The sequence below is a fragment of the Ursus arctos genome, unplaced genomic scaffold (assembly GCF_023065955.2).
Source record: "Ursus arctos isolate Adak ecotype North America unplaced genomic scaffold, UrsArc2.0 scaffold_11, whole genome shotgun sequence".
In the NCBI taxonomy this organism is placed as follows: domain Eukaryota; kingdom Metazoa; phylum Chordata; class Mammalia; order Carnivora; family Ursidae; genus Ursus; species Ursus arctos.
This window is the reverse complement of record NW_026622775.1, coordinates 69,558,303-69,579,575: the sequence shown is the minus strand read 5'-3', so window position 1 is coordinate 69,579,575 and position 21,273 is coordinate 69,558,303. Positions and strand designations below refer to the sequence as shown.

General features: G+C 55.3%; 1 protein-coding gene across 1 annotated transcript; it reads left to right on the top strand.

Moving 5' to 3' along the window:
* The first annotated feature begins 1,303 nt into the window (after window positions 1–1,303).
* Window positions 1,304–20,919, top strand: RHOBTB2 (Rho related BTB domain containing 2). The gene is made up of 10 exons (XM_026518996.4): window positions 1,304–1,950; window positions 5,955–6,156; window positions 6,859–6,962; window positions 7,482–7,667; window positions 8,337–9,358; window positions 9,661–9,779; window positions 12,337–12,487; window positions 15,935–16,023; window positions 16,808–16,913; window positions 18,151–20,919. Exons 2-10 carry the CDS (start codon window positions 5,965–5,967, stop codon window positions 18,366–18,368), a joined length of 2,187 nt encoding a protein of 728 aa, XP_026374781.2. The 5' UTR covers window positions 1,304–1,950; window positions 5,955–5,964; the 3' UTR covers window positions 18,369–20,919.
* Window positions 20,920–21,273: the final 354 nt, after the last annotated feature.

Sequence of the window (21,273 nt, the reverse complement as noted above, 5' to 3'; positions counted from 1 at the left end):
ACCTGCTCGTGTTTTAGTTTCTTTCCCATGCATGTATTCAAACCAATACTTTCTGTTCTTGCGGAGACCGAATCCTAACCAGCAGGATGAAGTGGCACACTCAGTCATCTCTAACCTCTTCTCCAGCTCTGGCTAGGTTCAGAAGGAGGTGGGGGGAGCACCCACCACCAATCAGACACTTACTGAACATGGACCAGGCCAGAAAGCACATTTATCACAAATACCTTAATGGGCAACTTCCAACTGTATGCATTCATAGGTGGAAGGCATACTTCAGAGAATACAAAATTCGTTTTTATTTGGCTTTTTTGGGGCAGGATTTCTCTTCCTAATCATATTTTTGCATAAACTAGTATTAAACTGGATTTGCATTCTCAGAGCACAAGCCTGAGGGGGTTAGGTGGGAGGCATGTCAGTCTGGACTTAAAAAATTGTCCAGAGGTAATTGACAAGATGGATAAAACCAGACTGAGCTGGCTACTGTAATTACCAGTAGTCAAGATCATCAGAATCAAACGAGCTTTGAACATGGAAACTTCCTTCGAGGACTGCTCATATTACAAATGTCATCCCTTATAACCTCTTTGTTTTACAGAGGAGTAAATCCAGAGAGAGAGCCCAAAAGTGTCTTCACGGCTAGTGTCTTCATGGCATTTCTTTTAAGAGGTCAGAAGTTATTGGTAAACTCCAGGTGGCAATAGGATGGGCATGGGATGGAAGCAGAGACTGCTGAAGAGGGAGGGAGGGGGAGAAGGCCTAGATGGGAAAAGGTACAGGTGATACAGTGACCCACTCGGAAACTCATGGGACACGGCCGGGGGAGGCACAGGCTGTAGCTGAATGGCTGGTGATCAAGGAAGGCAGGCCCTCAGGTGCCAGGAAAACTCTCAAGTCAGAGCAGGGCCTGTGTAGAAAGGCTGCGTTTCTCCCTCCATGGGCCAGGGGTGGAGGCCTGGATTTAAGAGACAAGGAAAATGTGTCAAGTTCCCCTCCCCGAATTCGTATCCCCTCCAGGGCTAAGATGCGGCTCAGAGTTCTTTCTCAGCCTCCCGGAGGAAAGGGGAAAACCCTGTGGGAGTCCAGCGAGGTTTTGCGCCTTGCCAGGTGGAGGGACGAGACCGCCATTGGTGGTGAGCCGAGACCCCCCCAGCCTCTTCCCTCCGGGCGGGGGAAGGGAGGGAGGGCGGGAGGGAGTGAGCGGCGCCGTGGGGCGGGGCAGGGGGCGGGACCGCCGGTCGCCCAATCCCCTTCTTTCCCCGCCCCTCCCCCGCCCCCAGACCCCTTTCCACCAACGGAGCTCCGCGGTGGGCGGAGCCTGTCACGGCAGCAGTCCTAGGTGCGATTTTTTCCCCCCCGTTCTTCCTCCCTTTCTTTCTTTTTTTTTCCCCTTTCCTTTTTTTGTGAATGAAAAAAGGAGGTCGCGAGCGGTCCCCGGGACTGCGGCGCTAGGCGTCTTCGCGGCCGCGCCTTGGGAGCGGCCGGGCGCGTAGCGGCAGCGGCCTCGCCCCTCTCCTCCTCAACGGTGCGTCGCCTCCAGCCTCCGCAGCCAGAGGACCCGCGGCGGCGGCGCGGCCCAGACGCCCGAGGTCTGGGCGGCCGTGCGCAGCCCACTCCAGCGTGCCTCCATGACACTGGGCGCCCGGGGCGCGGGGAGATGCTGATCCGAAAGAGGCAATGGCTGCAGTGCCGCGCGCGCGGCCGCTCCCGGCCCGCCGTCCGGCCTGGGCTGCTCTGTCAGAGTTTCTGATCTAGCGCGACCCGGGCCCGGAGCCTGTAGCGGCAGCAGCAGCGGCAGCGGCAGCGGCGGCGGCGGCAGCAGCAGCGCGGCGGCGCCGGCATCGTCCTAACTTGCACGCTCGGAGTGACCCCAGACATTTCACTAAAATGAGCGTGCTTAGCAGGAAGAGATGTGTTCCTTACACTAGAAATTACCCCGTCACATGTAGTGGTGTAAGTAAATGATTAATTTCTATTATGGCCGTGTTGTAAGCTGCCTGGAAACGCGCCGCTTCGCCCTCCTGTGCCCTCCCCGGCCCTATCTGCGCCCCTTCTGAACGTTTCCCCCTCCCCCCCGCCCCCGGCACTCCCTCTCCCCTTGGCTATGGCTTTGGCTGCTGGGGTCTCAGGGGGCGGGGACTAATCTTTTCCGGGTTTTTCTCGGGAAGGAAAATGACTTGATTACCTTGGCGTGTCGTGGCCTTCCTCTTTCCCCGTTTTTAAAAAAATTATTTTTAGTGTGCGTGTGTGTGTGTGTGTGTGTGTGTGCAGAGCAGCGTGTCAGGAATAAAGGTCCAGAGTGGTGGAAATGTTTCTGTTAAAAAACAATGGAATTTGGATGTTTTTGCTCGCCGTTCCGGAGATATTTCTTTCAGCCCAACTCCATTGCAGTCTGTGCATCAGAGTTCTGGCAAACTATGGGAGAAATGCTTAGCGTTGTTTGTTGATGTTTGAGAAGGTTTTTTGTGTGTGTTTAGGTTTGCATTTTTTGTTAATATGATCATTCACGATCCCTTTGAGCCTTGCTGTCCACTGGATCTGCAGGAGGGCTTCATCTCCCCGCCTCCCCAATATTACAATGTCAGCAACCTCGGTGAAAAGCCACCCTCTCTGGGCTTCTCTTTCCGATTCTCCCTTCCTCTCTATCCTCCGCAATTTTTACCTTCATTTTGAGGATATACCTCCCTTTTGCATTTTGTAAGATGCAGGATGTGGGATATTGGTTGCTAGGAGACAAACCAGGCTCCCAGGGAGATTCTGTCGTTTCCTTGACAACCAGACTAGGGCAGCCACAGATGAACAAGCCTCCTATCAGCTGTGGGAGGGAAAAGGGGGCTTTTCTGGGCTCTGCAAAGAGTGTGTGTAGGGTGTGGGGGTGGCACTGTTACCCGGTGAGGGTTGTAGCTAATCTGAGCGCACCTTGCCTTTGGCCTGGCTTGAGTACACAGAGCTGGGGGAGCAGCGGGCAGGAGGCTGATTGTGGAGAAGGGGACAGGGATCACGGGCCGGGGTGGGGAGCGAGCATCTATGTGACTCCGAGATCACTGAAGGAGAGGAATGAATTGGAGATTGTGATACCCAGGGCAGGAGGGCAAGGAAGCCATAGTCTGTGGAGGTTTGTCTAGAGGCTCAGAAGGAATGAGGATGAGGCAATTGTGCGGAAAAGTCTAGAGTCATTGAAGGAGAGAGTGCCAGAAGGGAAGGGGAAGTTGAGAAGCTCATTGAGTGGGTTGTATCATCATACATCAGCAATGATACAGTAAAGTAGCAATATTCTAGAGCAAAAATCATATTACCGCTGGCTTTGGCACGCTATCTCCGGTACAGGATCCCTGTTTAAGACAGGCCTGATTCGGCTAAAGAGTTTTGCCTGCTGGCTTAATTGGGCCAGTCTGTATCTTAAAGAGAGATAGAATTACATATATAGATGTGTAATCTAGCATTATATAATACCAGATTACATAAGAAGACAAATACCTCCTTTCCACCCAGGCTCTCTTGGCACAAATTCACCAAGATTCGGGAAACTTTCTTCCGAAGCTCTCATACCCATTTTCCAGAAGGGCAGACTGATGGCCAGAGAAGCAAAGAGATTTGCCCTTTCCTAGACACGAAGTTTCCTAGATCTGAAGTCAGGCGGTTGGGACAGGGGTGGAGTGGGTGAGAATGAGAAAAATAGGGAGGAAGTCCAAGGACAAGCAGGGGAAGGCTGCGGGAGCGGCTGAAGAGTGGATGGGGAGGGGCTGTTCAGCCAGAGGAGCACCCAGCAGGGCTGCTGTCTAAACTCCCGGTGGCCTTCCTACTTGTTGGTTGGCTGTCCCCTACTTAGAGAGGTGCATGAGGTGTGCAGGTGTATTTTAACTATAAACTCCCTGAATTCGCACCAGTGTTGCTCTACTGGTGTTCTGGCATCCTCCTCACTGTCCAGATGCTCCTGGGTTTAAGAACTGATGCCCCTCGTCCGTGCCTCCTCATCCCCCCTTCTGCTTCCACACCCACAGGCCATTCGAATCTAAATTTGAGAAAGAAGTTCTGCTGGCAGGTGGGTTTTGTAGTCTTTCTCCTCCAGCTATACATATTCTATTTGGGAGTCTGTTTTGTTCTTCAGCTATAGAGCAGAAACCACAGCCCAGGCGATTCCTTCCCAGTTGCCTGACTGAGACCAGGAACCATCAAAGTGGGGCTCCTGGTCCTCAGCTCAGGGGAGGAGGCAAGATGGTGGTTAGGACGATGGCTGCCCCACTGGGGAGGGTGAGGAGGGTGGCGGAGGCAGGGGGTATCTTGCAGACAGTTGCTCTGGAGACCAGGGAGGGGCTGCGTGGAGACCCGTTGTTGTTTCGAGTTCAGATCCTATAGAATTCCAAGAGGAAGGAGGTGCTCGTCTCATTGAAAAGTCCTTGCTGCACTTTTTGCTTAGGCTGCTGGGATGTATCTACTCGCGCAAATGCCAGTTGCCATCGTTACTCGGATGTGTCAGTTCTGCACTCCTGCATGCTGGCATCCAGTTACTGCCCGGCAGGAAGGGAGCTGCTCTGTTGGGGCTGGTGGCCTGGCTCTCTGGCTGGCTGGCTCAGCGGTGAGGGCGCCTGGACTGCCTCCAGGACACTTAGGAGCTCAACCTTCCTTGGCCTAGGAAGGAGTCCTGCAGGCTGCTGCAGCCCCCAGCTGACTTCGTGCGCACAGGGAATGTGAGTGGGAGCAGGCCAGTGACCTAGGTGAAACCAGGTTCCCTAACAATGTCTGCCTTGGACTTACCCCACGCTCCTCTCCTCAACCCTTTCAGGAGAGTAACTGCCGCTGGGACACTGCCACTGAAAGCACCCTTGCCCTCAAGCTGAGGGTCCCTTCCTGGTGACAGCTTTTTAAACATTGACATGACATTTCCACTACAGAAGGGCCATCTGTTTGTTAATCCCCGTCTGTGGGTGGACAAGGCACTCCCTCTGTTCAGCACAGAAGGAAACTGAGGCAAGCATTTGTGCAGAAATTCAGGCCCAAGTTTCTGACCCTCTGCTTCCCCCAGCAGCCTTACAGGAGCGCCAGGGGTCAGGGGGCTTCCAGCCTGAGAATCCTCCTCCCTAGGAATGGGAAGTACGCAAGGGGGCGTATCTCACTCTCCCTGAGGCTGCATGCAGGATGCTTAGAGGGCCTGTTGGAGCAGGGCGGTAAGGCCCATTGGCCTTGGAGTGGAGTCACAGGCCCGTGTTTGTCTCCACTGCCATCTCAAAACTGGGCCTGCAGCTGAGTGAGCCATACAGGTAACGTGACAGGCTCAGAGGAGGGGAGGAGGTGGCCCATGGGCTGTTCAGGTGCCTCCAGAGGGACTGGGAGGAAAAATTCTGGCATCTCGCTGAAGGAGGCTGGGGGCTAGCATTGAAGGGTGGCCATAGGCAAGCCAGGGCTTGAAAATCCACCACCAGGGAGCAAGGGAGGGAGGCAAAGATGGAGGACAGGAGAGCGGCCACCCAGCTCTGACGAGTCCATTAAATTTTAAAGTGGCCCTGCCCTCCGGCATGCTGGGAAGGGGTGGGGACCTGGCCAGGACTCTGCCTCTCTCAGCTGTTTGTTGTTCTGTTGCCCAGAGGAGGAGAGCCTGGATGAGGAGTGCGCTTCCCAGGTGGACTCTCCTCTTCCTGGGAGAGTGGGGCCAGGCCTGGGGTGGGTTCTGCCGTGGGGTCTCTCACAGGCCTCCCCCAGCCAGAAGCCCAGCGGGAGGATGGTGGCAACAGGAGGCAGACAAGCGGCATTCGTGGTGCCGCAGCTCCTTGCAGCCTGAGTGGGCCCCCAGCTTCTCAGGCCCCACAGAACGATCATCCAGAAAGCTGCCCACTCCCTTCGCCCCCTCTCCACTCAGATGCTGGTAGAGGGGCCAGTCCCAGCTGCGGAGAGCTGCTGGCCCTGGCCCTCAGGGAGCCGGCGTGCGGAGCCACCTTGACCACCACGCTCCTCTTCCTCAGGTCCCAATTAATGGATTCTGACATGGATTATGAAAGGCCAAACGTAGAGACCATCAAGTGCGTTGTGGTGGGAGACAACGCGGTGGGCAAGACCAGGCTCATTTGTGCACGGGCCTGCAATGCCACCCTCACCCAGTACCAGCTGCTCGCCACCCATGTGCCCACGGTTTGGGCCATCGACCAGTATCGGGTGTGCCAGGAGGTAAGGCTGCACGGCCGCTCGGCTGGGGGTCCACCCCATGGATTCGGGCTTCTTCCTAAGCCGGAGCGCAGTGTCTCCAAACACGGCCCGGCCTGTGCCAAGCTCATGGAGGCCCCTGGGCATGGCGCGGGGGCAGCTAAAGAGGAAGGAGCCCCAGGAGAGAGGGCTGACGGAAGCCCACCCCAGGGGAGGGATGCTTAACCGTTTGTGTTTGGCATGGCCGAGCTGGTGCCTGAGACCCAAGCTTTGCCTGGGACACAGCATCTCATGCAGTCACAGCCCCCAGTAATGGGGAGCACTGCGGTGAAGGGGGTTGTTGGAGAGATGAGGGCAGAGAGGAAAAAAGAAGCTGTCGGCCAATACCAAAAACAGAGGCTTGTAATGTGCAGGCGAGGCTGGGAACAGGGCAGGCTCGCTGAGATCCCTTCCACCCCAGGACAGTCTACCCTCTGAGAGGCTCTTCCCTTCCAGCCGGCTTAGAGCCCACTCTTGCTGTTGGCATGCAGAGATGGCACCCAGATAAAGTGCTGGGCACAGCACATGGAGGGGGCTGCCAGGACCCTAGCCAGCTCTGTCCCTCTACCCCCATGCTGTCTGGGACCCTCGGGGATGAGCCGGCGCCACCCTGAGCCGGCATGCAGAGGCCCCTAGAACCATTGCCCTTGATTCCCACTCCTCTTCGAACCCCCCCACACCCTACAGGTGCTGGAACGCTCCAGAGATGTGGTAGATGATGTCAGCGTCTCCCTCCGCCTCTGGGACACCTTTGGAGACCACCACAAAGACCGTCGCTTTGCTTATGGGAGGTAGGTAAGGCCTCTGGTTGGCTGCGGGAAGCCGGGTGGGTAGGTTTTCCCTGCCTTCCCAAGGAACAACAATGCTCTGAAATTTCAGCTGGGAGGAGGGAACAGAGAGAACAGCATGGCCGACCCTCACAGGGGAGGCAGCCTGGGGCAGTGGAAGGAGCCGGGTTTGGAGTCAGGAGTCTCAGCCCTGCTACCTATCAGCTCTGTGACTATGCACAATTAGGGGAACTGTTCTGAATTGATTCTCCTCAGCCACGGATTGTACAATGGTAATTTCTAACCCGTAAGATAGCCATGAGGTCAAAACGAGAGTTTTCGAAAGCTCTAAAATGCTAAATTAGAGGTATATAAATTAGAGGTCCTATTATTACACATTCTGCGCAAGGTCATGGAGCAGATGCATATGACAGACGTGGGATGTAGTGTAGTTTGGGGTGGGTATGTGTGTTCTCCCTTGTTCCAGGGACAGTAACCTACCAGTAGCTTTCCTTGCCTATAACCTCACTCTCCCACCCCCAGATCCGATGTGGTGGTTCTGTGCTTCTCCATTGCCAACCCCAATTCCCTCCACCATGTCAAGACCATGTGGTACCCAGAGATCAAGCACTTCTGCCCCCGAGCACCTGTCATCTTGGTGGGCTGCCAGCTGGACCTGCGCTATGCTGACCTGGAGGCTGTCAATAGGGCCAGGCGACCCTTGGCTAGGTAGGGGGTGCTGGTGCTAGGGAGGGGGGAGGAGGAAGATCGAGGGAGGGGTGCATATCCATGGCTCCCTGTTCAGCCCCGAGGGAATCCACTTGGCCTCATCCCTACCCTCCATTTGAAGCAAGCCATGCAGGGGCGGGGGGGCAAAGAGAATAGAGAATGCCCGTTCATTCATTTGTTCATTTGTTCAGTCATCCATCCATGCATCCACATATCCGTTATACCCTGTGTGGGCCATCCTGGGCTAAGCACCATGGGAGGGAAGGAGAAAACGAGGTAGTCTTTGCGGGAAGGGGCTTATGATCATGCTGGGAGATGAACTCCATATATGGCCATGTTAAAAACCAGCGTGGAACATTGCATGCTAATTGCCAGAGAGGTGGTTGGTGCTGCCACTGCTTTGAGGTGGGGAAGGCGGGGGGCTGGCATAAATACAGAAGGCTTCCTACAAGAAGAGGGGATTGGTAGCGGGCCTTGAAGAACTGGTAAGAATTGACTAGACAGAGAAGAAAGGGCAGGAGTCAGACAGAGACAGATCCTGAGCAGAAACACCACCCCTGCCCCAGTCCTCTGGGGAACAGGCAGGCTCTGGAGAGCTGCCTCTCCCTGCCCCTCCCCTGCCCCTCCTCCCCCACCCACATGTTTTGTTTTCCTTCTTGAATCTACCAGGCCCATCAAGCCCAACGAGATCCTTCCCCCAGAGAAGGGTCGGGAGGTGGCCAAGGAGCTGGGCATCCCCTACTACGAGACCAGCGTGGTGGCCCAGTTTGGCATCAAAGACGTCTTTGACAATGCCATCCGCGCAGCGCTCATTTCCCGCCGACACCTGCAGTTCTGGAAATCCCACCTCCGTAATGTACAGCGGCCTCTGCTGCAGGCGCCCTTCTTGCCTCCCAAGCCGCCTCCCCCCATCATCGTGGTGCCCGACCCCCCCTCCAGCAGCGAGGAGTGCCCCGCCCACCTCCTGGAGGACCCGCTGTGTGCGGATGTCATACTGGTGCTGCAGGAGCGGGTGCGCATCTTTGCCCACAAGATCTACCTCTCCACCTCCTCCTCCAAGTTCTATGACTTGTTCCTCATGGACCTGAGTGAGGGGGAGCTGGGGGGCCCCTCGGGGCCAGGGGGCCCCCGCCCAGAGGACCACCGGGCTCACCCTGATCACCACCACCATCACCACCACCACCACCACCACGGCCGGGACTTCCTGCTGCGGGCGGCCAGCTTTGACGTGTGCGAGAGCGTGGAGGAGGGCGGGGGCTCGGGTCCTGCTGGGCTCCGCGCCTCCACCAGCGACGGGATCTTACGGGGCAATGGAACAGGGTATCTGCCCGGGAGGGGTCGAGTACTGTCTTCCTGGAGCCGAGCTTTTGTGAGCATCCAAGAAGAAATGGCAGAAGATCCTCTGACCTACAAATCCCGGCTGATGGTGGTGGTGAAAATGGACAACTCCATCCAGCCGGGGCCCTTCCGGGCTGTTCTCAAGTACCTGTACACTGGGGAGCTGGATGAGAACGAGCGGGACCTCATGCACATCGCCCACATTGCTGAACTGCTTGAGGTCTTTGATCTGCGCATGATGGTGGCCAACATTCTCAACAACGAGGCCTTCATGAACCAAGAGATCACTAAGGCCTTCCACGTCCGCCGGACCAACCGGGTGAAGGAGTGCTTGGCAAAAGGCACCTTCTCAGGTATGGATTGTGCTTAGGAGCTGACTGCCAGAGGGCAGGGGACTTCCCTCCAATTAGCCTTCTGAAGAGTCCGGGTTGGTCCGATTAGCGTTCTGAGTCATCTCAGCTGCTGATGTCCTGGAGATACGGTGGCTCTGCTCCCGAAGCCTAGTACCCAAGCCCGAGAACTTGGTCATGTAGCTCTCTACAGCAGTGGCTTCAGAAGAAAGTGGGTTGTCTGGGCACAGTGTCGATCTTTGGGGTGGGTTCTCCCACATTCTTTCACCACATCCTCACGTGATACCTCTTCTCCTCCCGGACAGATGTGACCTTCATCCTGGATGATGGCACCATCAGCGCCCATAAGCCCCTGTTGATTTCCAGCTGTGACTGGATGGCCGCCATGTTTGGGGGGCCATTTGTGGAGAGTTCCACCAGGGAGGTAAGGCTAGGAGGGGAATAGGTGGGAAGGAGAGAGAGACTTCCACCCTCCCCACCTGAGGCATCTGCCATTTACTGGGACTTCCTTCAGCACTGACTGCGAGATGGCTCCCATAGCCAAGGATCTTATGATATTTCAAGACAGGGAATTATAGTGATGTCTTCCCTTTATGGTGTAGAAAGCACTTTTGATATATTATCGCCTATCTCACCTCACACACAACTCCTACACTTGGCATCGTGTTCCCACTGTATAAGGAAAGTGAGGCCCCGGGAAGTTAAGTGCCTGGTGCAAAGTTATATAAGTAGAAAGGAGAGGTTTGGACTTGAACTCAAGACTTCGATTCCTTGGCTCTATACGTTGTACCTTGCTTTCTCCCTAACACATGTGAGCCAAGTGGAAAAAATTCAGTGTGTGCCAACATGAATCCATCACTGTTTTAAATGTATGTCTTACCATTACTTAGGTATGGTGAAGCCCACGGACCAGGAGAAAGTTGCCATTGGACAGAGAGTTGTTTTTTTTTAATTTTATTTATTTATTTATTTGACAGAGAGAGAGAGAGACAGCCAGCGAGAGAGGGAACACAAGCAGGGGGAGTGGGAGAGGAAGAAGCAGGCTCCCAGAGGAGGAGCCTGATGTGGGGCTTGATCCCAGAACACCTGTATCACGCCCTGAGCCGAAGACAGATGCTTAACAACTGAGCCACCCAGGCGCCCCTGGACAGAGAGATTTTTATACTCCCAGGTGTCTGTAGGAGGGGGCATGCCTGGCACAGGGGGCCACACAGGGAAGCACCAGGGTCCGTCTGGAGGCAAAGGGAGTGAAGGGAACAGCGAACAAGAGCCTTCGCTGTAGTTTCTGTGGGAAGGAATGGGTGAGGCAGGGGGAGCAGGCTTAGGACTGGCTAGTCTGAATAATTTCAGCAGGCTTTGGGGCTGTCCCAAGTCAAGCGGTACCTGGCCTTAGGGTGGCAAGGGCAGGAGAGAGTGGCTGAGAGAGTGAGCCTGATAAAGGAGGTGGTTGGGGTGTGGACATGGGATTAGTTGATTTGCACGTGAAAGGCATGCTGACCGCCTCCTTTACAAGCCGTGGGAGGGGCAACCCCGCTGGGGTCAGCAAGGCCCCAGATGCCAAAGGAGCAGAACACAGACAATAAAAAATGCTTTGTATAATCACCTTTCCCTCTAAGCAGCACTGCTCCGACCGACTGTCTCGTCACTGTTTCAGCCACTTTCTCAGGAACCGAAAGCGGAAACACAGAGTTGTAAGGGGCCTATCAGTGTATCCTTAGAAATAGTCTCTTAAGTCTGTTCTCTCCTTTCCTTTCTCACAGCTGAGCAGAGTAGCCCAGGCTGAGGCCCTCGGTATTCTCTCTTTTCCTTGAATTCCCATACCGCTAGCTGTCACAGTTAACAAGGTACAGCTTTGTGCAACTGCTTGAGGTTCTGAGGGTCCGCACGCTGTTTTCTCGCCTGGTCTGGAATTTCTTTCCTCCCCACCTCTCCCCAGCCCCGCTCCATCCTGGTCCCTTAGTAAGAGCTCACCAAACACTTGAGGGAAAGATAGGACTATGAACGACACAGGATAGCATCCTGTGACAAAGAATAACAGTTTCTTAAGATTTCTGGGAAGGAGGTCCTTCCGGAAGGCTAAGTGGAGGGGTTGAGCTGTGAGCTGGTCTCCGATCCTTGAAGCATGAGTGGGATTGGCCTCCGTGAGTGTGAGACGAGGCGCTTCTGAGAGCCCCAGGGGCCGGCCCGCCCAAGGCACTTCTCGGTACCATAGAAGCAGCGTAAAGCTCCAGATGGCTCCCATGCAGCCCGGAGAGACTTGTGTCTAATGAGAAAGCAGTTTTTGTTGCAGCACAGCCCTCAAGAGATCCCAGGGCCCCAAAGCAGCAGCTTCAGGCAGCCAGTGAGAAGTCAGCTGGTGTTGGCTTTGCTCTTTCGTACCCCACTTGCACTGACCTCGGCAAGGCCAGGTGGGGCCGGGGTGTGGGTTCAGGTGGCAGGAAGGACTCCTTCAAACATCTTCCAAGACAGCATGGCTTTGGAAGCATGCAAGTGGGAATCCAGGTTCTTTTCTTTTTTTATTAATTAAAGATTTATTTATTTATTTTAGAGAGAGAGAGAGTGCAGATGTGTGAACATGGGGAGAAGCAGAGGGAATGGGAGAGAGAGAGTCTCCAGCACACTCCCCACTGAGTGCGGAGCCCCAGTGTAGGGCTCGATCTCATGACCCTGAGATCGTGACCTCAGCCGATCTTGAGAGTCTGACACTCAACCGACTGAGCCACCCAGGTGCCCTGAACCCAGGTTCTTTGAAACTGTCAGAGCGCTGCTCACGGGTGTGGTCAGCACACGGGCTCCGTACGGGCTTCTGCTCCGGGAGACAGGCCCTGGGGGGCCGTCGGAGCTGGCACAGGGGCGGCTCAGGGGTGGCTGCCCGTCCGGTGGAGCCAGCAGAAAGCCGGGGCCTTTAGAGTTTCCCGACCCGAGCTCCTCCTTCTGGAAAGCTGGGCCTCCCTGAGGCCTTCTGTCTCCTTGCCCCGCAGGTGGTGTTTCCTCACACGAGCAAGAGCTGCATGAGGGCAGTGCTGGAGTACCTGTACACGGGCACGTTCACCTCCAGTCCCGACCTGGACGACATGAAGCTCATCATCCTGGCCAACCGCCTGTGCCTGCCGCACTTGGTTGCCCTCACAGGTACCCGGGCCCCTGGGGGAGAAGACAGGGACCCCCCCCCCCAGCCTGATTTCTTCTCTCATCTGCATCCCCCCAGGGGACAGGCTGTGAGCACCAAGGGACTGCGTTTACATAAAGTGAAATGTGTCGCTGTGTCCTGGGGTTTGGGGAGGACGTGGATATAAAGCAGCACGTGTGAGAGACGTGCTTGATGGTGTCACATGGTCGGCTCTCCACAAAGGGTTTCGGGCCCAACCGAGGGGTCTCCAGTAGATGACAGCGCCTGGTGTTCCATCAGCTTCGCCTCAGCGGGGCAACTAAGTCAAGAGGAATAGAACACCATTCCTCATTGCTCCCCTTTGGTTCTTTTCCTCCTCCTCTGCCGCATTCTTTCTTTCTTTTCTTCCTCCTCCTCCTCTTCCATCTTCACTTTCTCTTTCTTCCAGAAACAGACAATAAACATTGACCTCCACCCCTAGTTCCTTGGAAAGCCCGTGAGAGCTGGAGCTCAGCTTTTAGAATGAACCCATCACAGAGGCCCTTGGCATGGAGCAGGGCCCGAGGCCGCAGGGAAACCGAGCAGCAGGCAATGGGGATGGGGGAGGGGGTCGAGGGGTTGGAGAAGAGGAGCGGTGCTATCCGGATGAAGGGAGTCTGGGGCCACCTGGATGAAGAGGGTGATGCTGGCTGTTGGAATTGCTATGTGCGTTGTGTTGGCGTTGGCACCTTGCTGCTGTTGCTATCAGCGTCCGTGTTCTTGGGCAGGTCCGGGGGCAGAAAGCAGGGCCTTAGATATTGAGTGGAGATTCAGGGAAGGACCTGGCATCGGAGCTGCCGGGGCACTGGACCGGTGCTCAAGACGGGGACTCGTACAGGAGGAAAAGCAAAACCATGATGAGAAATTAGTTATAGGATGGGGCTTGGTCATAGGAAGAAGGAAGAAATCATTGATCAGAATTTGTTAAGTGCTGAGCCTACAGAGAGAGTCCAGGGACCCTCCTAGTTGGAAACACAGAGGGCTTTAAGGTGGGAAGAAAGAGAGAGGCTTCTAAAGATCACAGCTGAAACAGGCTGTCCACCATAGCTGCCGTGGAAAGTGGAAAGTGGTGTGGTCTTCACAGAGCATAGGTAACTTCCAAACTCTTAGACCGAGTAATTCAACTTTTGAAAGACTATCTCCAAAATATGTATAAAGATGTTTCTGTAAGTTTGCTTCATCATGGTGGGCGATCAGAAATAAGTCAGCCGTTACAAATGTTAAACTGCACAGTTGCATGGAGAGGCTTCTAGAAAATACCCACTAAGTGACTTTTCCTGGGGAACGGTCCACATGCACTACAAAGCATACAGACGTGCGTCGTGCACGTGTCTTGTCAAGGATCAGCGGGAAATGTCAAGCATGGCACGATTGGTGGTGCTCTATGTTTTGGGAGATAGGCTTTCTATGAAGTTATTAATTCAGGCTTAAAAATTTTTTCATTGTTCAATAGAGCACAAATGCATGAAACATATGTTTAGCTTCATGAATTATTATAAGGTCAAAGAACTCATATCAAGAGCTAGCACCTTGCTGGCCATCGCAGAAGCCCTCTGCCTGTCCCTGCCAGTCACAGGTCCATTCCCGTCCTCAGGAGTAACGCTTTGCCTGTCACTCCTTTCTAGGGTATTTTTTATTGGCCTCCCTTCTTGCTCTTCATACTTTTGTCTTCCGTGTGTGCATCCTTACACACGATAGCATGGTCTTATTTTTTATATGCCTTTTAAAAATTTCTTCTAATCTAAAGCTTCCTTGTTCATTAAAATTTTTTTTGCCTTGCAATTTATCTATTGGAAAAAAACCCACTGATGTTCTAGAAAATCTAGATTTTTCACTGATTGGCCATTGATCTAGGGGCTCGATCAGATTCATATTCAACTTTCTTTTGCTAAAACTACTTCATAGGTTATTCCTGTTTTGTTTTAAGATTTTATTTTGAAGTAATCTCTACATCCAGCATGGGGCTTGAACTCACAACCCCGAGATCTAGGGTCACACGCTCCACCGACTGAGCCAGCGAGGCGCTCCATTTCTGTTTTTCATCAAGAAGCTTTGTCTCTTTTTGTGATCTTTTTGTGACGTTAGCAGCCACTGAGTATCATTGCGTGGATCCATTGATTTATGAGGTGTTGTGAGATGATAATATTCCAATTCAATCGTTCCTTCTTTGTCTGTCGGAATACTTTGGAAAAGAGAGCAACTTCCCCTGACCTTCTCTGCTCGCCCAGTGGTGTGGTTCATACAGGAAGGGCAGATGAATGCTTGGTTGTACCCTTTTATTTACCGGTCTTCAAGATAAATTTGTTTCCCATCACCCTTTGCGGGTGCCCGATTAGTTTTTATTTTTAAATATTATTACGAACACACTCAATTGGTTTCAAATAACTACAGTTATCTTTATTGAAGCTGAAATACCACACTGCACCTTTTGCCAGCAAGAGTCTCTTCAGGTCGGCTCGGAGTGAGCTTTCTGGTTACATGGAGTGACAAGGTGTTCCAGGTTCATTTTGTACAACTCTTGGCCCAGACCTGGAATCGGCCATTTCTCTGAGAAGTCTGTTTCTTATAGTTGGACGTGGTATTTCAAGGCTATAATCTGAGCACGAGGGATGCACGTTACTACTGTATTGTTTCTAGCTGTTGTTTCTAGGTCTTTTTCTAGAGCTGGGAATTAGATTTTAAAGTTTGTTTGTTTGAGAGGGAGAGAGCGGGAGAGAGAGAGCGTGAGCAGGGGTAGGGGAGGAACAGAGGGAGAGGAAGAGAGAGAATCTTAAGCAGGCTCCATGCCCGTGCGGAGCCTGACGTGGAGCTCGATCTCACGACCCTGAGATGATGACCCGGGCCGAAATCAAGAGTCGGATGCTTAAGGAACTGAGCCCCCCAGGCGCCCCCATGAGGATAAAATACCTCATGAGTTTGTACTGATGCAGTTAAACTTCAGGATTAAGAGTGCTTACTTCTTTTATATAAATGTCTTAACATAAAATGTAAGGTTTGTTCACAGTTTGTTATGAAATTTCAGTTAACACAAGCAACTAGATTCAATCCCTAGTTGTAGTTCCGAGTTCTCAGCAAACCTGAGAGTGACCAGCCTCTCCCGTCAGCATCAATGGCCGGTTCTGCTGCGGGCTTTCACCCCACACGCACCAGACTCCTGGGTGCAACAGATGTCGTTGGAACACGTCTCCGACGTGATTCTGACTAACATACACCTTCACTTCCCATCCCCACTCCGCTGGAAAGTCTTGCTGTGATCCCAGTTTTCTCACCGGTGGAGCAGACTTCACTGGCGTGTGGCCTTTCCCGGCCTGTTAGGACTTGCCGCTGGCCCTTCTCTGCCTCTGGCTGCAGGGGGTCCCTGCCAGGGGCGTAAGTGAGTGCACGTCCGTCCATGTGGTTCTTCAGCTGACTCCTGACTGTGTGTGTCACAGAGCAGTACACGGTGACCGGGCTGATGGAAGCCACTCAGATGATGGTGGACATTGATGGGGACGTCCTCGTGTTCCTAGAGCTGGCTCAGGTATGATGGCAGGGGAAGGACTTTCTCCAGCATTCTTCCTCTGGGCTCTGTCTGCCCGTTGGCCGTGACTGAGGGAGGCTGGCAGGCGGTGGGTAGGAGGGGAGCCTGCTGTTAGACTTGGTTCCCTGATTGGCCAGGGCCGTGTTGTCCTCTGAGCCGGAGGGTTCACTCTGACATGCCCAGAGGAGAGGCTGGCCGCGGCGGCCAGGGACTGAGGCATCGTCCGACCACAGGGCAGGGGACGGAAGCCCAGTCTCACGTGTGCACATGGTTGCAGCGTGCCTGAGGTCCTCGAGGACTCTTCATCTAGAAGGAGCTGCCCACCTCCTTATTCCCAAGCAAGGAAGCGAAGTCCCCCGCACGGCCCTCCGCGTGCAGGAGTTCCGCCCCTAGAGGCCAGCGTGGGAAGTGAAGCTGCAGCTTCGAGGCTCGCGGACACAGCGGGAAGTCGGCTCTCTAAGCGGGGCCGTAGGCCCCTCTGGCCCTGGGCGGGCGGGGGAGGACATCTCCGCGGTGGCCTTGGAGGGGGACGGTGCCACGCGCGTCTCTGGATTTCTGTGGGTGCTGGGGGCAGGACAGAGGTGACGTGACGGTGGCGGTGGTGGCGCCAAGGAGCAGATGAAATGTTTTCTCACACTTTCGTGTGGGTTCGCCTCTCGAGACGGGCTCGTTACACCTGCAGGGCTTGGCCCGTCTGCACCAGCGTTTGGCTCTGCAGACTGCCACAGGTGTCTGCGGACCCCGCCCCGGGCTCCAGCGTAGGTGCTCTTCTCTGTGTCCCCAGTTCCACTGCGCCTACCAGTTGGCCGACTGGTGTCTTCACCACATCTGCACCAACTACAACAACGTGTGCCGCAAGTTCCCCCGAGACATGAAGGCCATGTCCCCAGGTGAGCGTCTCCCGCGTGCCCAACGGGCCAGAGCTCTGACTTGACCCCGGGGCGTCCAAAAACTGCCAGAGATCCTTGGGCTGAACTTGAGCTTGTGGGTGGGGGGAGCACCTGGCAAAGGTGTATCGGCCACACGGAGGGGAGCCCAGGAAAAGAGCAGGACAGCTGGGGGCCTCAGGCAATTCACTTGACCTCTCGGGGCTTCTGTTTCTCACAAGTACAAAGAAGTGTGTTGGACTTCTGGTATTTTTCAGACCTGGTGTTTTGGAGGGGGGTATTTTGGTATTTCAGACTTCGTTGGTTTTTTTTTCAGAGTTGGTATTTTTCAGACAGGACTCCACGATAAGAAATATATTTTGTTGTGAGCCAGTACGCATATAGAAACTATGTCAGTTGTTTTTCATGCTGCTCACGGCCCACCACATTGATTTCACAACCTAGACATGGGCACAGCTTGGACCACCCGGGTCCAGCTGTCCTCTGAGGTCCCTGCGGTATCACCTCTGCTTAATTAGTATCTCCAGTCCTTCGGCCCAACAGGAGCTACACGGGCTCCCAGGACAGGTGTTGTGGCCCCCCGAGTTCCTGCCACTCTGCGGCGCCCCTCCTCCCGGTGCCAGGTCATCCCGCACCCGCCCTTCTCCCACCTGCCCCCTCCTCCTTTACACCCTGCGGGCATTTTCTTTCAAAAACACAGCTCCAGCCGCAGCACTGCCCTGGTCCAAACCTTCCACACCTGGCACACTTTCCAGAATCAGTCCGAACCCCTCAGCCTAGCCTTCCCTCCAGGCTGGCCCTCTGTCCTCCTGCAGCCCTCCCTCCCCTTCCCTGAGGAGCCAACTCTGCCAGCCGTCTGTGCTGCCGCCCCAGCCGTGCCCAGCACCTTGCTGCCCTTCTCCCTCCTCACGCCCCATCCCAGCCCAGTTCGTTCCCAGCGCAGGTGAGGCCCAACTAGGTTGTCCCCGCGTCATGGAGCCCAGCAGAGCGGAAGTGCCTTTCCCCAGCGCTGGCGCTGACTTTCTTAAAGAAGTTCTGCAGCTGCACGGAGGGCTCCGAAGGCAGGGCTGGTGGTCTGGTCCCTGGCACTGGGCGTGCCCCGGACGGAGGCCCCTGGCAGGTCTCCAGGGCAGTAGCATGGGGGTGGCGGGCGGCCCCCGGACCCCCTCCTCGTCCCGGTGCTCCTCGTGCCCCTCCTCCTGCCCGCCCTCTTACCAAGCCCTACTGCGCTGTGCTCCAGAAAACCAGGAGTATTTTGAGAAGCACCGGTGGCCGCCCGTCTGGTACCTGAAGGAGGAAGATCACTACCAGCGGGCACGGAAGGAGCGCGAGAAGGAGGATTATCTCCACCTGAAACGGCAGCCCAAGCGGCGGTGGCTGTTCTGGAACAGTCCCTCCTCACCGTCCTCTTCTGCGGCCTCCTCGTCATCCCCATCTTCCTCCTCGGCTGTGGTCTGAGATGCTGCCACCCTCTTCTGACCCTGCTGCTGTCTCCCCCACTCGCCTTTGCCCCCTGCTCTTCTGCATCGCCCCTCCACCTTCCAGGGACAAGGGGACCCACGTAACCAGGACCCTAAGGGCAGAGCTCTTCTCACCAGCCGACACGTCTCAGCAAGAGAGTAGGGGGGAGGAGGGGGCCTTGTGGATCAGTACAGGGACCCCCTGCAGGGGCCCCCCCCCCCCGTTCCAGAGCAGGGCGGGAAGCAGATGGCTGCTGGGAGGTGGGGAGCAGGGAAGGTGCCGAGAACTCTGGCATCTGACTCTGGGTCGGAGAAGGCTGGCTTCCTAGGGAGACTCTCCCAGCCGTGAGGCTGTGTGGCTCGGTCTGTGGAGGCAGCCCCCTCCCAGGGAGTGGCTGTGCACAGGGAGGGTCCTGCTCTCTTGGCCACGTCTTTCCACCCATGGACCTGAGGGTGACAGATGTTTTGTGGGCACTTCCACACAGCGCCTACTCAGATCCTCACCGGAGAAGTCAGGGTAGAAATTAGGCCTTCAGACCCAACTCAAGGCTTCCACATCCTGGGGTGCAGCTGCGGAGGCCAGGAGGCCACGGTGGGAAGGCTTGCTCTTGACGGGCATCCCTCCCTCCCAGGCCTGATCAAGGAGGGCAGAGCCTGTCCAGAGCTCCGGGCCCAGGAGCAGTGCCTCGTGGTGCAGTGAGAAACTTTTCCCTCCCCGTCCTTCACTACGCAGATCCAGAGATGAGAACCGAAGGAAATAGCTGGAACAGGGGGAGAGGAGAAAGGAGGAGGGGGGGTCTGGGCGCAGCAGCCCCGTCCTCTTCTGGGCCCCTCCCCCTGCCTCTGGTTAGTACAGTGGGGCAAAATTAGCAAAAAAACAAACAAAACAAAACTCCAAACAGCAGCAAAATCACCACCAACAAAAACATGTTGGCCTCTATCCCTTCAAAGAAAAAAAATAGCAGAAAAAGACCCTGTATAGCTTACAAACAGGGGCCTCCGTGTTGACGAGACAGCAGTGTAGGCTGCAGGATTGATTCCGGTGGCTGTGGGGAAAGGACTCGTCACCCGCTGTGGCTGAGGATGCCCAGGCCCTGCTCGCCGGCTCTGAGGACAGCACGAGTTCTGAGTTAGCATGCGGGGATTGACGCTTCGGGGGCGGGGGCAGGGGGGTCTCAGGGCTTGAATGTGGCATTGGACCCCTGCTTTGCCCATCATGAGAATCAGTTCTTCTCCTCGACTTCAGAGAGTGACTTCCCAGGATGTGAATGTGTTGGGGGTCCAAGGTCAGGGGAAAGGGCACCGACTTGGAGAATAGGAGTCCCTGTAACGAAGGACCACAGGACATGACCTCACTTAGTGCTGGTTCGGGGGGTGGGGTGCAAGGAAGGGAAGGAGGAAAAGGGGAGACTTGAGCAGGGGCAAAGCACAGTCAGTCCCAGGAAGAGGGGGACCAGACTGGAGGATTGTGGGGGGTAAGACAGCAGCTTGCAACCCCATGGGGAAAGCTGGGCCACATTTTACCTGTCCTGGTTTTGTGATCCTGACCCATATTTCACCCCCCACACCGTATGGCGACCTAAAAGCCAGAGGTCCACTGATGATGGGTGGAACCCTGGGGTGGGCTCCACCAGCAAGACCCTGGCTTTAGGTCCGGGGTCAAGCAAACGCAGAAACAGTTTTGTGGTACTGAGACTAGAGATTGATGGTAAGTCCTCGTCAAGAGAAGCAGCAGGAGGGGGCAGGCCAGGCAGGTCTAGGGTGGCTGCACCCCCATTGTCTGAGCCGCAGACTTCAAGACCAGAGCTGCCTCCCCTTCTCTGGGGTGGGTAGCCGGCTGGCAAGCCCGACGTGTGCTCCTGCCTGCTGAGTTCTCATCCTTGGCTTCAGGGCGAGGCTGAGGGAGCCAACAGGCAAAGGCAGGAGGCAGCTCGCGAGGGGGGTGCAGCTCTACACCCAGCACCCTCGCTCTGGGGAAGGGAGCCAGAGCTGGGGCCGTGGGGTCTCCTGGGAACTCCTGGTGAGAGGGAGAGCAGAAACCTAAAATCCAGGGGGAGGTGGAATGAGGGGCTGAGCAGCGTGGCCGGCCGATGAGGACGCAGAAAGGCCAAAGGGAGAGAGTCAGCGTGGCCAGGAGGTGCAGGGAACCCGTGCGAGAGGAGCCGCAGGACCACCCCAGCAACCAGGGTGGGCTCACCCCTCAGGGACCCACTGCCCCTTCCTAGCTGCAGCCTGGGTGCCCAGCAGGCCCAGGTGCAAGCCAGAGACTCCACCTATGGGGCTGTGAGGGAGCCAGGCCAGGGCTGGCAACCTCGCAGGAGGAGGGAGGGACGAGGGGCTGAATTCCAGTCCCCCCAAACCCTGGCATTTGGAAATCCAGGGAGACGGGAAGGACAAGTCACAAGAACACACCCCTGTACTCGTGTCACTCAAAGCTGCTTCACAGGAGCGTGGGAGGGTGGGGGAGAAAAAACACACACACCTCTTTTTATATAAGGTTTCATATTTAATTTGGTCATGAATTCATAAATACATGAGTATTTTGTACCTAATGGCCTGCCTTGTACTGTTCTATATGTCCAACAACCTCTTCAAAGGTGGCACTTCCACTGGAGAGAAGCATGAAAGGACACCAATCACCAAAGAAACACCAAGTGCCTATTGAGGTCCGAGGTCCGCTGGGACCGGATCAGCTTCGTGCTCTGACGCAGCTTACCTTAAATGAGTAAGCATGACCAGCACTGCTGGGCTCTCACCGCGGAGGGGCGCTCGGGTGAACTGAACGCTGACTGGCAAAAATTCATGACTCCTGAAGATACAAGCGCCCGGCAAGGAAGGGGCGGAAGGGGCGGCGGAGGCAGGAAACCTCGAGTCTTCCAAAAAAAGGGAAGGGGCAGGGGAAG

Excerpts from the sequence above, each read along its gene's own strand:
- RHOBTB2 (XM_026518996.4), top strand. The coding sequence starts at position 5,965 with ATGGATTCTGACATGGATTATGAAAGGCCAAACGTAGAGACCATCAAG. Across the intron at positions 16,024-16,807 it reads TGTTCCTAGAGCTGGCTCAG|TTCCACTGCGCCTACCAGTT; the intron begins GTATGATGGCAG and ends CTGTGTCCCCAG. Across the intron at positions 16,914-18,150 it reads CATGAAGGCCATGTCCCCAG|AAAACCAGGAGTATTTTGAG; the intron begins GTGAGCGTCTCC and ends GCTGTGCTCCAG.